Below are 16310 nucleotides of genomic sequence, written 5' to 3' on the forward strand. Positions count from 1 at the left end.
GGCAGGTGGCCTGGGCTGGTTGAGGGGGCTCTTGAGGATGCCTGCTGGCCTCTGCCCACATGGACTCCAGCTTTGGGTGCTGAGGTGGCTGGTGCTACAACACCCTGCACCCCTTACCTGGAGTAGATTGCTCCAAGCTGTCTCTTTGCAGACATCCTGCTTCGTACCCATCTACTGTCACTGCTGTTGGTTGGAGGGAACTCTTTTGAAGCTAGAACAGGCTGGCAGCCTTTGGCTGGAGCTGTACACAGAACCCCAGACCTCTGTAAAAGGCCCTGTTCTGAAGGAGCATCCTCCCCCTGTATCCACAGGCCTCTGGGCCTGGGTGCAATGTCGGACCTTGAGGTCACTTCAGAAGCCACACCCCTAACACCATGGTGATTAGGCTCCTTCCGAAGTAGGGTTTTCTTTGGGCCCAGGGGAGGGACTCAGTCACCAGCACAGTCCCGGCCAGCAAAGGCTCTGGGGACCCGGCCTGCCCGGCACTGCACAGGTTCTTGGTTTCTCAGGCTGATTCTAGCAAATGCCCTCATTGTGAGCAGAGTGTGGGTCTGTCTTTGCTCAGTCATGTCCCTCCTGAGGGAGAAGGGACCCGTGCTGGGTTTGGAGGTGGCAGGGACGTCATCCAGACCTCATCATGTCCCTGGAGAAGCCCAGGGCACCCTGCTGCTCCTCCCTGCTTAATATCAAGTTTGTTTAGGGGCTGGCCTCAGAGGGGGAAGTTGGATAAGCCGTGGTTGGGCCTCTAGCCATTTCACTCTCCAGGCCTTGGTGTCCTCATCTGTGAGATGGCCTTTCTGGCACCTGTCCCTCCACCCCCCTTCCTCTTAGAATGTTCTGAACACCAAGTGGAGATACTGGTGTCAGCCTCGGGAGGAATTCGAAGTGTGTCAGGCAGGGGGCTGGGTGTGCCTTGGCATGAAGGGCCTGGGCGTGGCTCACCCGCACAGGCCTGCTTTGAGGCCAGCAGGCCTGCTTCTGGGTCCGGGGTGTGGGATGAAGCCTGTGTAAACCCTGGTGCTGTCCTGGGATAAGAGCAAGGCCGGCTGGAGCTCTAGGTCCACAGACAGCCCAGACTTCTGCAGTGCCGGGGTGCCTAGAAGGGCCTGGGGGGCTGGGGATGGGGTCATCAAAGAAAAGAAGTAGCTGAAGGGGATGCCATGTGTGGATGGGCATCGTAGTTCTGGGAGGGAAGATTCTATGATGGGCAAGTTCAGAGGCAGAGCTGGAGTCTGTTTCCGGGAAGCTTCTCCGAGTGAGACCATGTAAAGGTTCTGTGGGGCTCCCACAGCTTCTCCAAGGCTTGGAAGAGGAGTGGGCATGGGCAGGCAGGAGCCCCAGAAGCGCCCTGAGTGTGCTTGGCTGTCCCCATAGGCTGGACTCCCTGGCAGGTTTGATGGGGTCCACATTGCACCCTATGGGCCTGTGTTCAGTCTCTGTTTCCTTGCCCCTTCCAGAGCCCCGGAGCTACGTTGAGTCGGTGGTGCGGACGGCAGTGGCTGGGCCACGAGCTCAGGACCCTGAGCCCAAGAGCTTTAGTGCCCCAGCAGCCCAGGCCTATGGCCAGGACACACCCCTGAGGAACGGGACCCTGGGTGGCTCCTTTGTCTCCCCTAGCCCCCTCTCCACCAGCAGCCCCATCCTCAGCGCTGACAGGTAAGTGGGGAGGAGGAGCCTGTGGAGGGTGAGAATCAGGCCTGTGGCAGCATGGGTGAGGCCTCTTGGATCTACTAAGGGTGTGGACAGGCAGAAATAACATCCAGATTGCTGCCCCTGGAAGACTAGCTCATCAGGGCGCATTGAAAGAGCACCCCCAGAGTGCCCCATCCGTGAGGCGCAATCCCCAGGCCAAATTCAATTCCAGCATCCAGAACTGTGTTGGAAGGGGTGTGGGGTTCGAAGGTGAACCAGGCGAAGTCCCTCCCCCAAGGTTAAAATCTAACAGCAGCGATTGCTAGGTAGTGAGTGCTTCCTATGCACCTATGGCTAGATGCTTCATGTGATTGTTTTATTTAATCCTCTCAGCAATCCTATGAGGTAAGTACTATTATCATTCCCTCTTTCCAGAGGAGGAAACTGAGGCACAGAGTTGCGAAGTAGCTTGCTCACAGTCCTGCTGCTAAACAGTAGCAGAAATAGGATTCAGAGCAGAGGCGTCTGGTTGGGATCCCACATCTCTGCCTCTCTGCCAGACCTGGGTTTTGGTGCCTGAGTCAGATGTGCCCAAAGCAGATGCATAAGTAAAGTTCTGGGAGCTCAGAGTAAGGCGCTGACTTCTGGTTAGGAGTGCAGGGAGGATTTCTGGGGCTGGATGAGCATGGTGTTGAAAAGTGAGGGAGGAGGGGAAGGGCTTTCTAGAAGGACAGCACAGCCAGGACAGAAGGTTGGGGTTGTGTGGTGCTGAGGGCCCACAGCAGCAGGTGAGGAGTGTTGCTGCGGGGTGTGAGGAGGGGTGTCTTGGAGGATATGCAGCTGTCATTCTGAGTGGCTCAGACAGAGAGAGCCCAGAATTGAGCAGGGGAGGGCTCTGAAAGGGAAGTCCCCCTGTTTGGGGTGCAGTGAGAAGCTGCTGGGCTGGGGTGGGCTTAATGATAGGGAAGGCAACACAAGAGAGGGAGCCTGAGATCAGCCCAGACAGGGCATAGGTACCAGGCGTGGGAGGAGGCACTGGCCCAGCCAGAACTCACCTCCAGGAGGGGAGACTCTGCTGCTGACATCCCAGCCCCATGTTCACTCCCCTCCGTATCCCAGGGGGCTGGAAACTCTCCAGCCACCTCTTCACACTTCCACAGGTCCTGGATGGGCTGTAAATCCTTCACTAGCCCAATGCAATGCACCCCCTCCCAGGTCAGGGCAGGTGGCAGGGTGAGCAGAGGCAGTTTTGTCTGAATGAATGCTAAGAATTCTGAAACCTCAAGCTAAGCATGCACCCCAGTCCACCTGCCCCCTTGCAGTCTCCTGATGGGGCAGACGGCTCCATTCCTAGGGAGGTTTGCCTGTGGGCAGAGAGTACCGTCTGTTAAAGGAAGGGGATTTTCCTCACCTGCCAGCCACATTGCTGGTGTTCAGAGAGCCCTGACATTAGGAAGTTTTCACTGTTTCTCGCTCACATTCCTCCGGCTGTATTCTTGGCTCTTTTCAGGGCTCAGGAAGCTAGCCTTTCTCCTCCGGGATTGATCTTCCAGAACTCCTTTTTGGTGTCCCACCCACCCCGCACCACTCAGCCTGACATGTCCTCCCTCTCCTCAGAATACAGGTTATTCCTTCCAGGAAGTGGCCTTTCCGTTCTGGCCCTTTCTGTGATGTGACGTAGACCTTGTCCTGGCCTGACCCCTGACTTCACCCTGCCCTTGGCTCTTGCCTGGCTCCCCATCTCACATCACCCGAGGGACCTGAGCTTATCCAAACTGGCCCACGGTGGGGCTGGCCACCTCGAGAATCCTTCCAGTCTCCAGTCCAGGCTTTGGCCCATCCTCTTATGTAAGGAGCTCCCCCGCCCTCTGGGGCTCCTGGTGCACAGCCTGCCTGCCACCACCCTGCAGCTGCTGCTCATGCGAGGCCCCTGCCAACCTTTGTCTCTCCTGCCATGTCATCGAGGGATAGAAGTTTGTGTCTGGAAAGAATCAGGGTTATCTCACCCAGCCCTCTTATTTTTTTCACATGGGAAAACTTTAACAGCAGAATCCAGGTTTTCCAACTCATAGGCCCTTGCGTCATACTTCCCTGTGGACTTGTACTTAAATTCAGAGGAGAACCTTCAGTTGTGGCTGTTCCCCCAGGTACAGTCTCATCTGAACTGAATTTTATCAGTCTTAGAACTGGGTTTGACCTCTGAGCTCATCTAATCTAACCTTCCAATGGAGGATATTCCCTTCACAACATTCAGGTCAAGAGGTTAGTCAGCCTCTGCTTAAATGCTCCTAGTGATGAGAATCTCATTACTATGCAAGGGAGCCTGCTCCATTAGTGGCCAGATCCAATGGCTGGAAAGCAGGCCTTATAATGAGCTGAAACCTCCTTCCATGAGACTTCCTTGTTTTTTCTTTTTGGAGCTACCCAGGAGTGAAAGCCCAACACTAACACTCTCAACATTTAAATATAGTGATGGCACACCTGGGGAAACTAAATCAAGGTGGGGATACTTCCAGTAGGAACAGAATCCAGGTTCAGTTTCTGTGATACTGGAGTTTACAAGAGGACAGTCACCTTCAGTTTCTTTCTTTTTAAAAAAAAAAATTATGGATTTTATTGAGTTGACATTGATTAATAAATTCTATAGGTTTCAGGTATACAATTCTATAATACATCATCTGAATATTGTTTTGTGTTTGCCATCCCATGTGAAGTCTCCTTCTATCACCATTTATCCCCTGTACCCCCTTCTACCTCCCCCACCCCCCTTTCCCTCTGGTTATCACCATACTGTTCTCTGTGTCTATGAGGTTTTTTTAAAAAATTAATCCTTTCACCTTTTTAACCCAGCTCCCCCAACGCCCCTCCCCTCTGACAGCTGTCAGTTTGCCCTCTATCTATGAGTCAGCTTCTATTTTGTTTGCTAGTTTATTTTGTTCATTAGATTCAGTCACCTCAGTTTTGATGGGAAAGAGCTCCTTGCTTTGACTTGTGGTTCGGGAGTCGGGAGTAGTGCAATGGGGAAACATGTGCTTTGGAATCAAACACAGCTGACTCGCAACCCTTGTCTCTTATGAGCGTGTGATCCTGAGCTTATTGCTTAACCCCTGAGCCTCGGTTTCTTCTGATGGTGCCATAGGGTGATGTCAAAGCCTCGACATTCCCGTGCGTGCGAGTGGAACTCTTACTGTTGTTAGTGGTGGGAGGGAGGCCTGCGTGTTCCCTGAAAACCTGTTCCTCATTAAGTACCATTCGCTGACATCTCCATCTGCCCTTTCTCTCTCTAGCACTTCAGTGGGGAGTTTCCCATCCGGAGAGAGCAGTGACCAGGGCCCCCGGACACCCACCCAGCCTTTGCTGGATTCCGGCTTCCGCTCCGGCAGCCTGGGCCAGCCCAGCCCCTCATCGGCTCAGAGAAGCTACCAGAGTTCTTCTCCTCTTCCAAACGTGGGCAGCAGCTACAGCAGCCCTGACTACTCACTTCAGCAGTTCAGCTCCCCAGAAAGCCAGGCCCGGTCTCAGTTCAATGCGGCTGGTGTCCACCCGGTACCTGGGAGCCCTCAAGCACGCCACAGGACAGTGGGCACCAACACTCCCCCTAGCCCCGGCTTTGGCCGCCGAGCTGTCAACCCTGGCATGGCAGCCCCCAGCAGCCCCAGTTTGGGTCACCGCCAGGTGATGGGCCCACCAGGAACTGGTTTCCATGCTAACGCGGTCTCTAGCCCCCAGAGCAGTGCAGCGACTACTCCAGGAAGCCCCAGCCTGGGCCGGCACCCTGGGGCCCACCAGGTTCCAGGCCTCCATGGCAGTGTGGCCGTAACTCCAGGGAGCCCCAGCCGGGGCCAGCACCCTGGGGCCCACCAGGCCTCAGGCCTCCATGGCAATGTGGCCACCACTCCAGGGAGCCCCAGCCTGGGCCGGCATCCTGGAGCCCACCAGGGCAACTTGGCCTCCAATCTCCATGGCAACACAATAGCCAGCCCCGGGAGCCCCAGCCTGGGCCGTCACCTTGGAGGGTCTGGATCCGCGGTTCCTGGCAGCCCCAGCTTGGACCGGCATGTGGCCTATGGCGGCTACTCCACCCCTGAGGACCGGAGACCCACGCTGTCTCGGCAGAGCAGTGCCTCTGGTTACCAGGCTCCTTCTACACCCTCCTTCCCTGTGTCCCCTGCCTACTACCCTGGCCTGAGCAGCCCTGCCACCTCCCCCTCGCCAGACTCGGCAGCCTTCCGGCAAGGGAGTCCAACACCGGCCTTGCCAGAGAAGTGGAGGATGTCCGTGGGAGACCGAGTCGGCAGCCTCCCCAACTATGCCACCGTCAATGGGAAGGTGTCCTCCTCGCCTGTTGCAAGCGGCATGTCCAGTCCCAGTGGGGGCAGCACTGTCTCCTTCTCACACACTCTGCCCGACTTCTCCAAGTACTCCATGCCAGGTGGGCCTCTCCTTCCCTTCCGTGTCTCCTGCTGACAGATTAAGTCCACCAGTTAGGACATCTGTCCTGCTCTCTGTCTGGCATCCTCTTGGCAGACAACTGTGGGCAGATCACTAACTTGTGGGCCTCAGTTGCCTTATCTGTATAATGGGAGTTGGAGGTGTCCTTAAAGTAAATGTGTTATGGTTGTGGTGGCTGTGGGGTCAGGGACGAGGCTGCGGGTGTTGCTGCTGCTGATGGTGGTGAAAATAACAATAACGATAGCATTATTGTTACAATAGCATAGCCACTCTGACTTGTTGAGCACATGCTGTGTACCAGGCTCTGAGATAAATACTCTCTCATTCATCCTCATAGCCACACTTGAGGAAATGGGCTTGGAGGGCTCAGTCATTTGTCCAGGGTCAGACAGTTAATAAATGGCAGGGCCAGGCTGCCGATCCAGGCCCATACTACTCCAAATGAGTGCTCTTAAAGCATTATTGGGGTTGTTTGATCATGTTTCCCTATCTTGAGGGTTAGATGATTTAGCATAACCTTAACAATCTGCCTTCCAAACCTGGACCTCTAGAACTTTTACTAGCCCTTTGTTCCCACCTTTTGATCCCCATACGCACACATAACTAATAATAGATGGGGCAGCCAGATGTGATTTGGGACAAGGCCAGGGGTTGGACATTTCACTGGAGTCTAGTTTCTACCAACCTGCCCTCACTGAAGCCCGTGCAGGTTTGCACACTGAATTCTTCATTCATCACCAGAACTTGACCTCTTTGCTTCCTCTTAGTGGGCTCATTATCCAAACACAAAGGTCAAGGCTGCAGTTAATTTGCGCCTTCTCATCCAGACCTAGAACCTGTGTGCAGAGGGGCCCCAGGGCCCTTAGGTGTTTGAGGAAGATGGGGAATGTTTTGGGCAGTCTTGAGTGGGGTCCAGCTGCCTGGATTCAGTGTTTCACTACTAGGTCCTGCCTGAGCCTGCCAAGCCAGGACACCTACAGCGACCCCACACGCCCCTGCTTCCTGCTGCCCCCACAAGAGACATCTGGTTCCCAGCCCCTCTCCTTGGAGGATGCAAAACTTCTAGTAGTTGGGACATTTCCTGTTTCCCACCATCTTCCCTGCTTAAAATAGCCATTGGAGTCAACACAGGAAGGCACATGGGGCTGCAGCCGCCTCTGACAGCTCATTAGACAGGCCCGGCATCAGCAGAGGCCCGGGCTTCAGAGCAGAGAAAAGCAGCTTGCAACAGTTGCACGGCCCAGCTGCCTATCTCAAAGGCCTTCTTCAGGGCACAGCTCAGGAAAGGGAGCTGATCTCATCCCTCGCTGTCCTCCAGAGCCAGGTCCCAGAAGCATAGCAGAGTTTAAGTGACATGTTGAAATTGACTAAGTACTGGACACCCACCCACCCCTGTCTCTGGTCTGGATGCCCTGAGGTTTACTGCATCATCAGCACAGGCACCCTCTGCCACCACCTCTCTCTCAGTAAAGGAGAGGAGACATGCACAATTGGACTATTCCTTTTTCCCTCTTCACCCATCCCCCTTTTGGTTTTCTTTTGTGCCAAAAGATGAAAGAAAAGGTTGGAGAGTGAGAGGCACACATCCTAATACCTAGGAGGAATATAGGGTGTAGCTGGCACTGAACTGGCCACTGTTTCTTCTAATCTAGAAGGTCTAACAGGAGCCATTCTATTAACCACAGAAAGGTTCCCCATATGGGCTTGGGCAGGTCACTCACCTTCTCTGAACCTCACTTTCCTCATTTGTAGAATTAGGAGGTTGGATTAGATGTTCTCAGAGGTCCTTCTAGAACCTAACTTTCTATGAAATCATCCTGGGTCTGCAGAGGGTCTGGGGTGGGTCACAAGTGTCTGCCAGAGAAGTGGGTCATGTGACACACAGGAGATGGCTTCTAAATTCTAGGCCAGCCTTTCTCCTGTTTGTCCCAGAGCAGGAGTGACTTTTTTGCCCTTATGAAACAGAACTCAGACTTTCCACGTGGAGAATGAGGAGAGGGTTGTGGAGAAGTGGAACAAAGTGGTCTTTCTGCCTGGTCCTCAAGGTTGTTATGATAAAGTTGAGAAATAGAGATGGGTTGTCTTAGCCTGCGGGAGAGAAGCTACAAGAAGCATTTAGTCTGAATCTTCTATAGAAAGGAGGAGAGGGGTTGGAGTAGGGTTTTGTCCACTCAGTGATGGTGCTGTGCCAGGCTCTCCAACAGGAGAGCAGCTCTAACACATGGTGGTTGGCGGTAGACAGAGAGGTTGCCAGAGCTGCTCCAGGTCCCTTTTAGCAATACTCTGATGATGTTCGAGGAGACCAACTTTCCTAGGACAGATAACAAAGTACCACAGACTTGGTGGCTGAAAACAGAATTTATTCTTTCACAGTAGGGGAGGCCAGAAGTCCAAAATCAAGGTGTTGGCAGGGTTGGTTCCTTCCGCAGGCACTGAGGGAGAGCCCATTCCAGGCCTTTCTCCCAGCTTCTCTTTGCTGGCCGTGCTTGGTGTCCCTTGGCTGTCGATGCATCTCTCCAATCCCTGCCTTTCCTTGTGTCTCTCTGTCTCTTCCCTTCCTCTTATAAAGACACCAGTCATATTGGATTGGTGCCCATTCTAATCCTGCATAACCTCATCTTAATTTGATTACATTTGTAAAGATCCTGTTTCCAAATAAGGTCACATTCACAGGTACTGGGGTTGGAACCCCCACATATCTTTTGAGGGGACACAGTTTAACCCATAACACTTTTTTTTCTCTTCCTTTAGACAACAGCCCAGAGACCCGGGCTAAAGTGAAATTTGTCCAGGATACTTCCAAGTATTGGTACAAGCCCGAGATCTCCAGAGAGCAGGGTGAGTGCTGGGGGGCTCTGGGGTCCATCCAAGGTCACAGCTGGCTGCTCCCCACTGGGCCTTTCCTAGGCAAGAAATTTAAGTAGACTCTTTCCTCTTTGCAGTAGGTGGTGGTCACAGAGAGGGGGCTAGGGTCAAGGTCAGAAGGCAAGAGCAATCCCTGTGGTGAAGTGTGGGAGAGCAGAGCTGTGACTGTAGATGCTCTTTTGAAGGATCCTTAAAATCAGCAAAGCCTTGGCTTTCTGGGCAAAGTAAAAGGCCGACCAAGGTAATAGGGAACTTTAGCTCTCTATTTACATGATGTGGGAGATTTCTGTACATTTTACAGAAAAATCAAAGTTAGCATTATAGGAGTAGAGAGGAGGCCCATCTCAGGCCCCCAGGAAAAGTCTGTGTGGAGACAGGACAGGGTGTTGGTGACTACAGCCCTTGGGGTCAATCTGGACTGCTGGCTGTTTTTGTAAATATAGTGTTGTTGACAGCCACATCTATTCATTTATGTCCTGTCCGTGGCTGCTTTTGCATTGCAGTGGCAGAGTTGATTAGTTGCAATAGAGACTGCATGGCCTGCAAAGCCTGGAATATTTACATCTGGCTATTTACAGAAAAAGTTGGCCAACCCTAGTATAGAAGGACCCTTAAGAGTGTTTGAATTTTCACTTTAAAGACTCTCCTCTCGCCTAAGGAAGAATGAGGTTCCAGAGGCCTGATGAGACTTAAGGAAAGCCAGTGCCATCAACTTATTTCCTCTTCTTTCTTCATCCCCTCCCAATCCAGCCATCGCTCTCCTGAAGGACCAGGAGCCAGGGGCCTTCATCATCCGGGACAGTCACTCCTTCCGAGGAGCCTACGGGTTGGCCATGAAGGTGTCTTCTCCCCCTCCGACCATCATGCAGCAGAACAAGAAAGGTAACACTGCCTCCTTGGGCCAGGCCTCAGGACTAAGTAGTGACTGGTATGGTGTCTTCAAACCCTGGGGTGCCAGAATTCATGCTAAATTAGACTCTTCAGCGGAGTGAGTCTTGGGCTTGGGATGGTTGGGGTTAGAGAATGGAAAGCCATATTATGGGGGCTCTGTGATTGCATCTTCTTGAGGTATAGGAAAGGAGTGGTTGTCTGTCCATTCCAGGGTTCTGGGCATATTGTTTCTCCGACCCTTTCTCCCATCGAAACCCTGCACACTGGAGAAGTGATGTAGCTGTGTTGGGAGGTGGTGGGAGGATGCCATGAGAAGTGACTAATCCTCATTTTTTTCTTTTCATCCCAGGGGACATGACCCATGAGCTGGTGAGACATTTCCTGATAGAGACTGGTCCCAGAGGAGTCAAGCTCAAGGGGTGCCCCAATGAACCAAACTTTGGTGAGATTTCCCCTACTTCTGTCTCCACATCTGCCTGCAGAGTCTCAGGCCTGCCCCAGGCTCCCCCTCCTCGGGTTCTGCCAAACCCTTTTCATAGATGCAGCAGAGAAATGAACAGTGGCTTCCCCTCCTTTGACCTATGGCCCCTTCACTCTGCCAGATTCCTTTCTATATTTGTCCTACCCCACTGAGACTTGTTATCATTGTAATTTGATAACAGCTATAACAACAGCTTCTGTTTTGACCACCTACTATGTGAAAGTCACTGTCTAGGTCCCTTATCTTACTTCTGGTCTCAGGGAAATTCTGCATGGTAGGTCCCATTGTCCCATTTTATGTATGAGGACATGGAGGCTCATAGAAGCTAGACTTACCCAAGAACACATACTAGTAAGTGACTGAGCTGGGATTTGATCCCACGATTCCCTGAGTCTTCTGCTGCAGTGTCTTGAGAGGGGTCCCGGCAGTGGGAGGGGCTTGGGAGAGATGTTGGGAGCAACTTTCTATAAAGGAAAGCGTCACCTATGACGGCTAGGGTGAGCCTTTGGAGCCTTCTCCCTTGGGTCTTGCTAACACAGAGGGAGTGGATTTTCAGTTTTGTTAGTGGGATGAGGGAGAGTAATAGAGAAGCTGAAGATTGTGGCTAGTAGGTGCAGTGGGTGGGCTTCCTCAGTGTCCTGGCCCACTTCCTGCAAAGCTGCCCCTGATATGCTGTCTCCCTTCCTGCAGGATCTCTCTCTGCCCTGGTCTACCAACACTCCATCATCCCACTGGCTCTGCCCTGCAAGCTGGTCATTCCAAACCGAGGTAGGAACCCGACACTCCTCTGTCTCTAAGCACACCCTTGAATTGGCCTCCTTCGTGTCTGGGCCCTGCCAGAGCTCCAGAACTTGGGCCAGGGTTGGAGGACTTGGATCATTTTGCCAATCTGGGGAAACTTGAAACCACTCTCTTTTTTTAATTAAAAAAACAAGGAAAAGTTTATTAAAAAGCTTAACTCCAAGAACATACATAATTGACTTGCCAGATTGTTCTGGAAAATTCTCTGGAGGCTTAAAGAAATTCAGATTGAATTCTCAGAATAAGCCTCATCCCAGAAGAGGCACATGAAATAGGAGACAGTCATGGGGAGGACCTTGTCCAGAGGATGAGATGGGCATCAATGGGAAGGGCTGAAGGGAGGGGGAGGGAAAGCAGATTTAGGTCAAGGGGGCATCCAGGGTGGGAGGTTGGTCTGAATGGAGAGGAGACAACAGACTGGAGAGATCTCTTAGAAGAGAGGCGGTTGAGCTCTGTGTGGCATCGGAAGGAAAGGGGATGGTCAGAGGTCCCTGGAGTTTCTAGTGTGAGTGACTCACAGGATGTTCCCTGACTGAGGCGACACTGAGCTGATAGGGAAAAGCAAGCCCTCTTTTGTTGTGGGAAGTTTGCATGGAACTGAAGAGCCTCAGTACATAGAGGATGAGAATCTGAATGAGACACTAGGCCAGCAAAGGAGATTTCAGCTTCTCTCAGAGAGGTGTCCCAGCCTTGGAGATGGCAGATGGACCCAACACTCTTCACAGTATAGCTTCTATTATATCACAGGCTTCTGGTCTCCAGCCCCCAAGTACACAGCACCCACATGAGGGGAATACGCTTGGCCCTGAACTTGAGGTCCAGACTGGAGGCTGAGGTGCCTTCTCCCTATCCCCTCTGTTCAATAATAGGATATTCAGAAGTGCCCCTGGGGCTTTCTCCTCTCTCTTGGAGCTCCTGAGGTTTTAGCCTACACAGAAAATCTCGTGTATTATTTGATAGTCTCTATGTATCCAATTCGATTCATTGAATTATTAATCATAATTTACCACCATTATTAGCTTAAAAGTTCAAATACAACTTAAATAGCATTATTAACCATACAATTTAGACACTAATTAAATGAGATTTCTATAGAATTTACCAAAGTAATTCAGCAATGATAAAACAGATATTTACATTGTATAAACTAGCAGTTCTCAAAGCATGACACTCAGGCCAGCAGCATCAGCTCCCCTGGGGACTTGTTAAAAATGGAACTATTCTTAAGCCCCACCTAATCGGGATCTCGGGGGTGGGGCCCAGCGATCTGTGTTTTAACAAGTCTACATACTAAAGTCTGAAACATGCTGGTGTAAACAGTACTCAATTCTTTTTAATATTGAAATTATAATTGTGCTGTATGAAGGGTTTAATGAATGAGGGCATTTATTGATCTACGCAGACATCAACACAAAAGAACCACACCACCAACTCCACGTAAAGGTATGCTTCATGCCAAGCAGTGGGCTAGCACTGTACATGGAGCATCTCAAAACCCAGTGAAACGCTTCTGTCACCAGCATTTCCGTTTTGTAGATACTTAGCGCATGCTGGGCTGAGGGTCTGAACCCAGCTCTGTTGGACTCTAGAGCCCTCAACCGGTGAGCAATTATTGACCATTCCAACTGGACATGCATATACCCACTGCCAGGGCCTGCTATGAAAAGCAGTATCCATTGCACAAAATATTTGCAGAGCTCGCCTTAGACCCAGCCAGACTCAGGCTTCGTTCCAGATCTGGAGTTTTAATTACTAGCTGGATTAAATTTTTGTCTCAGACCCCACAGATGACTCGAAAGATAGCTCGCGCCCTGCCAACTCAACCACCGACCTGCTGAAGCAAGGGGCAGGTGAGTGGTCACTCCAGACCAGATCCCTGCCCAGGCCTTTCCTCCTCTCTGCCCTGTCCCCTCCTGCAGGTGCAGGCTGGACATTGCTCCCCGACCCAAATGTCTCTGGGTGGGCACACCACATTTCTGGGTGCAAGTGCCTTGGCCTGAGGTTGGCCTGGAATTTTTCTGCTCCCTGCTTCCTGAAGAGAGGACCTGGGGATCGCCCCACCCACTCCAGCCCCCATGACCTCTCTTTGGGTGGGTTTCTTTCAGCCTGCAACGTGCTCTTCGTCAACTCTGTGGACATGGAGTCACTCACTGGGCCACAGGCCATCTCCAAAGCCACTTCTGAGACACTGGCTGCTGACCCCACACCAGCTGCCACTATTGTTCACTTCAAAGTTTCTGCCCAGGGAATTACACTGACTGACAACCAGAGAAAGTAAGACTCTTCTGCCCACTTCTGTGTTGTGCTTTCCTCCTGTGACCCATCTAGCCTTCCGTTCATCCACCCACCTACAATTGATTCATCCCTTGTGCCCATCTATCTCCCACCCATCCTCCATCCAGCCGGCTACCCACCCACCCGCCCATCAGTCCCTCCATCCTTTTGCTCACCCACTCACCAGTTGATTCACCCATCTCTGCATCCATTCATCCCCAAGTATACTTCCCCATTTATTCTTTCATCCATGTATGTCTCTACCTATCTACCCACCCATCCATCCACCCATTTTTCCATCTCTCTACAAATATGCTTGCAATGGGTACACAGCTGCAATGCAACTGATAAAAGTACCTCCTTTCTAGAGCAGAGTCCTTCCTCTCATTCTCTCTCTAACATGTTCCCTCTCTTCCTTCCTCCTCCAGGGTCCCCCTATTTCTCACTCCTCAATGCCAGTTTCCTTTCCTAACCTTTAGCATTTGAGAAGTGTTCCTATGACTCTCTGTCCCCGTGCATTGCTTATGTCCCCAGTATGAGCAGCCCAGGCTGTCTTGGTCATAAGGGAGAGGCTGTGCTGACCTGCAACAGCCACAGATGATGGGAAGGCGGCTTGACCTGTCACTTCAGTACTCATTCTGTTTATCTGATGTCTGTGCCACAGGCTCTTCTTCAGACGACACTACCCTCTCAACACCGTCACCTTCTGTGACCTGGATCCACAGGAGAGAAAGTGAGTCTCTTGTAGACACCTTCCTTCCCAGTGGCTCTACAATGCTGAAGTCTGTGCGCGCGTGTGTACGTGCATGTGTGTGTATGTGTTTGTGTGTATATTTTTGGTTCAGCTTGAAGACCTGTCTGTGTCTGTGAGAGTGGGAGTAATTGTGTGAGGCATCTTTTTGAGTCTTCCCACAACAAATTTGGAGACCCTCCCGGGGACTCAAATGCCCTCTTTCACCCCCTCTGTCATGTCCCTGGCCCTGAACCTGCTTCTCCTCTCCACACTGAGGAAAGCCCCTTGGGAGGCAGGCTGCAGTTCTCTTTATCTGAATGCCCCCTAACCGAAACAGGGCTCCTCTGCCCTCCCCCAGAAGGTCCGGGTGTGCACAGGGCTGAGCTCCAGGGAGAAGGTGTAGTGGTTTACGCTGTGCTCTCTCTGCAGGTGGATGAAGACCGAGGGAGGTGCCCCTGCTAAGTAAGTGTGGCTTCTTCCCCACCCCCGCTGGCTGGTCTCTGTGCTCTTTGGAGTTGGGAGGGAACAGGGACAGATTTGTGTCTACTGCATGGGAAAGGCTGATAAATATTTGTCTAAGGTAGAAATGAGTGGACGAGGCAGGGAGGAGAGTGAGGAGGAGCTGCAGTGAGGCCACCTTGGTCAAGAATGAGGGAAACTGACCAGCACTTAGCATGATGAGCAGTGAGGCTGTGTGTCCAGAGGAGCTGTGTGGGATGGGATCTCAATGTGCCCCAGATCACAGGAAGAGTCAACAGCCCAGCTGAAAGGAGGACCCAGGTGTCCAGCCTTTTCCAAGCTTGTCAGACATTTGCCTCCGCCTTCTCCTTGCCACCAACCAGGAAGCCAGAGCTTCATGTTGGAAGAAACTCCTGTTCACTGATGACTGGGCCCTGAGAGGTCAGGGACAGAAGTGGGCTGGTCTCAGGCCAGAAAGTCATTCTCCACATTCAAGAGCAGAGTTTTGTGCTGAGCTTCCTGCTGACCTGGCCTGACTGGGCAGGGCCCAAGCCCAGGAAGCCCACTGAGGGCCAGGACTAGGGTGAGGCACATGAGCTGTCTGAAGCCCTGAATTTAAGGAGACTGTAGCTCTCAGGTCCTTGAAAGCGCTCCTCCCTGCCCTTGGGGCTGAGGTTTCTAGCCTCAATCCATTTCCCTAAGCTGAGAAAGGAATTGGCTATTGTTGAACTGGCCCTGGAAGCCTTGGAGCTGAAATAAATATCAGGAGAGGGAGGCAGGTGGTGTTAGGCCACGAGGTTGGCAGACTCTCCACCATGGGAGAACCTGGCAGCCCGAGGTGGTGTGCCATCATGCCCTCAGCTCAGAGCCGCTCCCTCCTGGTGCCCTGAGCGCCCTCCACCACACCAAGGAGCCCAGTAAGCATGGAAAGGGGATTTGGGGGCTGGCCATGGACCCAGGCTTTCCCACGACTTAGACCATTGTCCCAGACCTCTGGTTTCTAGTCCCTGCAACAGTTGAAGGAAGCCCAGCGTGTGTGTACACACATGCGTGCACAGGGTTGCAAGCAGGACCCAACTTTCTAATTTTAGCTGTCGTGGTCCAGTCCTAGGGAGAGGGGTTTCCGTCGGAATCTCCAGCTGTCCTGATTTCCCCATCTCACTCTAATTAGCAACATGCTGGCTGGGAGGGGACCTGAGCTCACATTCTGTTCTCTGCTCTCATATTTTTAACTCTGTTTTGCACTGAGAATGCCAGTTCACTCCAGCCTTGGTGCAGGGAGTGGGGGTTGGGGGAACAGGTGTGGGGTCTCCCTCCCCCTCCCATTCTCTGGAACCCAAGAGAAATATGTGTGTGTGGTGGGGGGAGGGCAGTGGCCCTTGTCCTTTTGTCTCCCTGACCTTCTCCTGGTGTCTGAGGAGATCCAGCCCTTTGACTGACAGGCGGCATTCTGGTCATTTGCTCATGTGTCCTGCGTAAGAACAGTTGGATAAGGGTGGGGCTGAGATGGACTGAGAGAAGCTCTGCTAGGAATGTCCCCATTTTATTTTTGGTCTCTTTTCCACCTCTCACTGTCCAGTCTTGTCATTTGCCTGCAGCTCCGCCTCCCCTCTCCAGTGTCATTTGACTTTCTTGTCAGTGGAAGAGAGAGAGGATTCTTTCTTATGTTCTCCCCGCCCCCCAATCTCTATGCTTGGGAGATGCGGAGAGGTGGGGTAGGGA

General features: G+C 52.2%; 1 protein-coding gene across 8 annotated transcripts in view; it reads left to right on the forward strand.

Moving 5' to 3' along the window:
* TNS1 (tensin 1) overlaps positions 1 to 16310 on the forward strand; it is a 215060-nt gene that overhangs the window by 193875 nt on the left and 4875 nt on the right. For all 8 annotated transcript variants that reach the window (XM_081143015.1, XM_081143016.1, XM_081143018.1 and 5 more), the window contains 10 exons: positions 1458 to 1656; positions 4920 to 6064; positions 8836 to 8922; positions 9700 to 9831; positions 10190 to 10282; positions 11012 to 11089; positions 12901 to 12972; positions 13228 to 13396; positions 14061 to 14129; positions 14559 to 14591. In XM_081143015.1, the coding sequence (XP_080999141.1) occupies positions 1458 to 1656; positions 4920 to 6064; positions 8836 to 8922; positions 9700 to 9831; positions 10190 to 10282; positions 11012 to 11089; positions 12901 to 12972; positions 13228 to 13396; positions 14061 to 14129; positions 14559 to 14591 (2077 nt within the window). The remainder of the gene's footprint in view (positions 1 to 1457; positions 1657 to 4919; positions 6065 to 8835; positions 8923 to 9699; positions 9832 to 10189; positions 10283 to 11011; positions 11090 to 12900; positions 12973 to 13227; positions 13397 to 14060; positions 14130 to 14558; positions 14592 to 16310) is intronic.

This window comes from Miniopterus schreibersii (assembly GCF_964146895.1).
Source record: "Miniopterus schreibersii genome assembly, chromosome: 7".
Classification (NCBI taxonomy): Eukaryota; Metazoa; Chordata; class Mammalia; order Chiroptera; family Miniopteridae; genus Miniopterus; species Miniopterus schreibersii.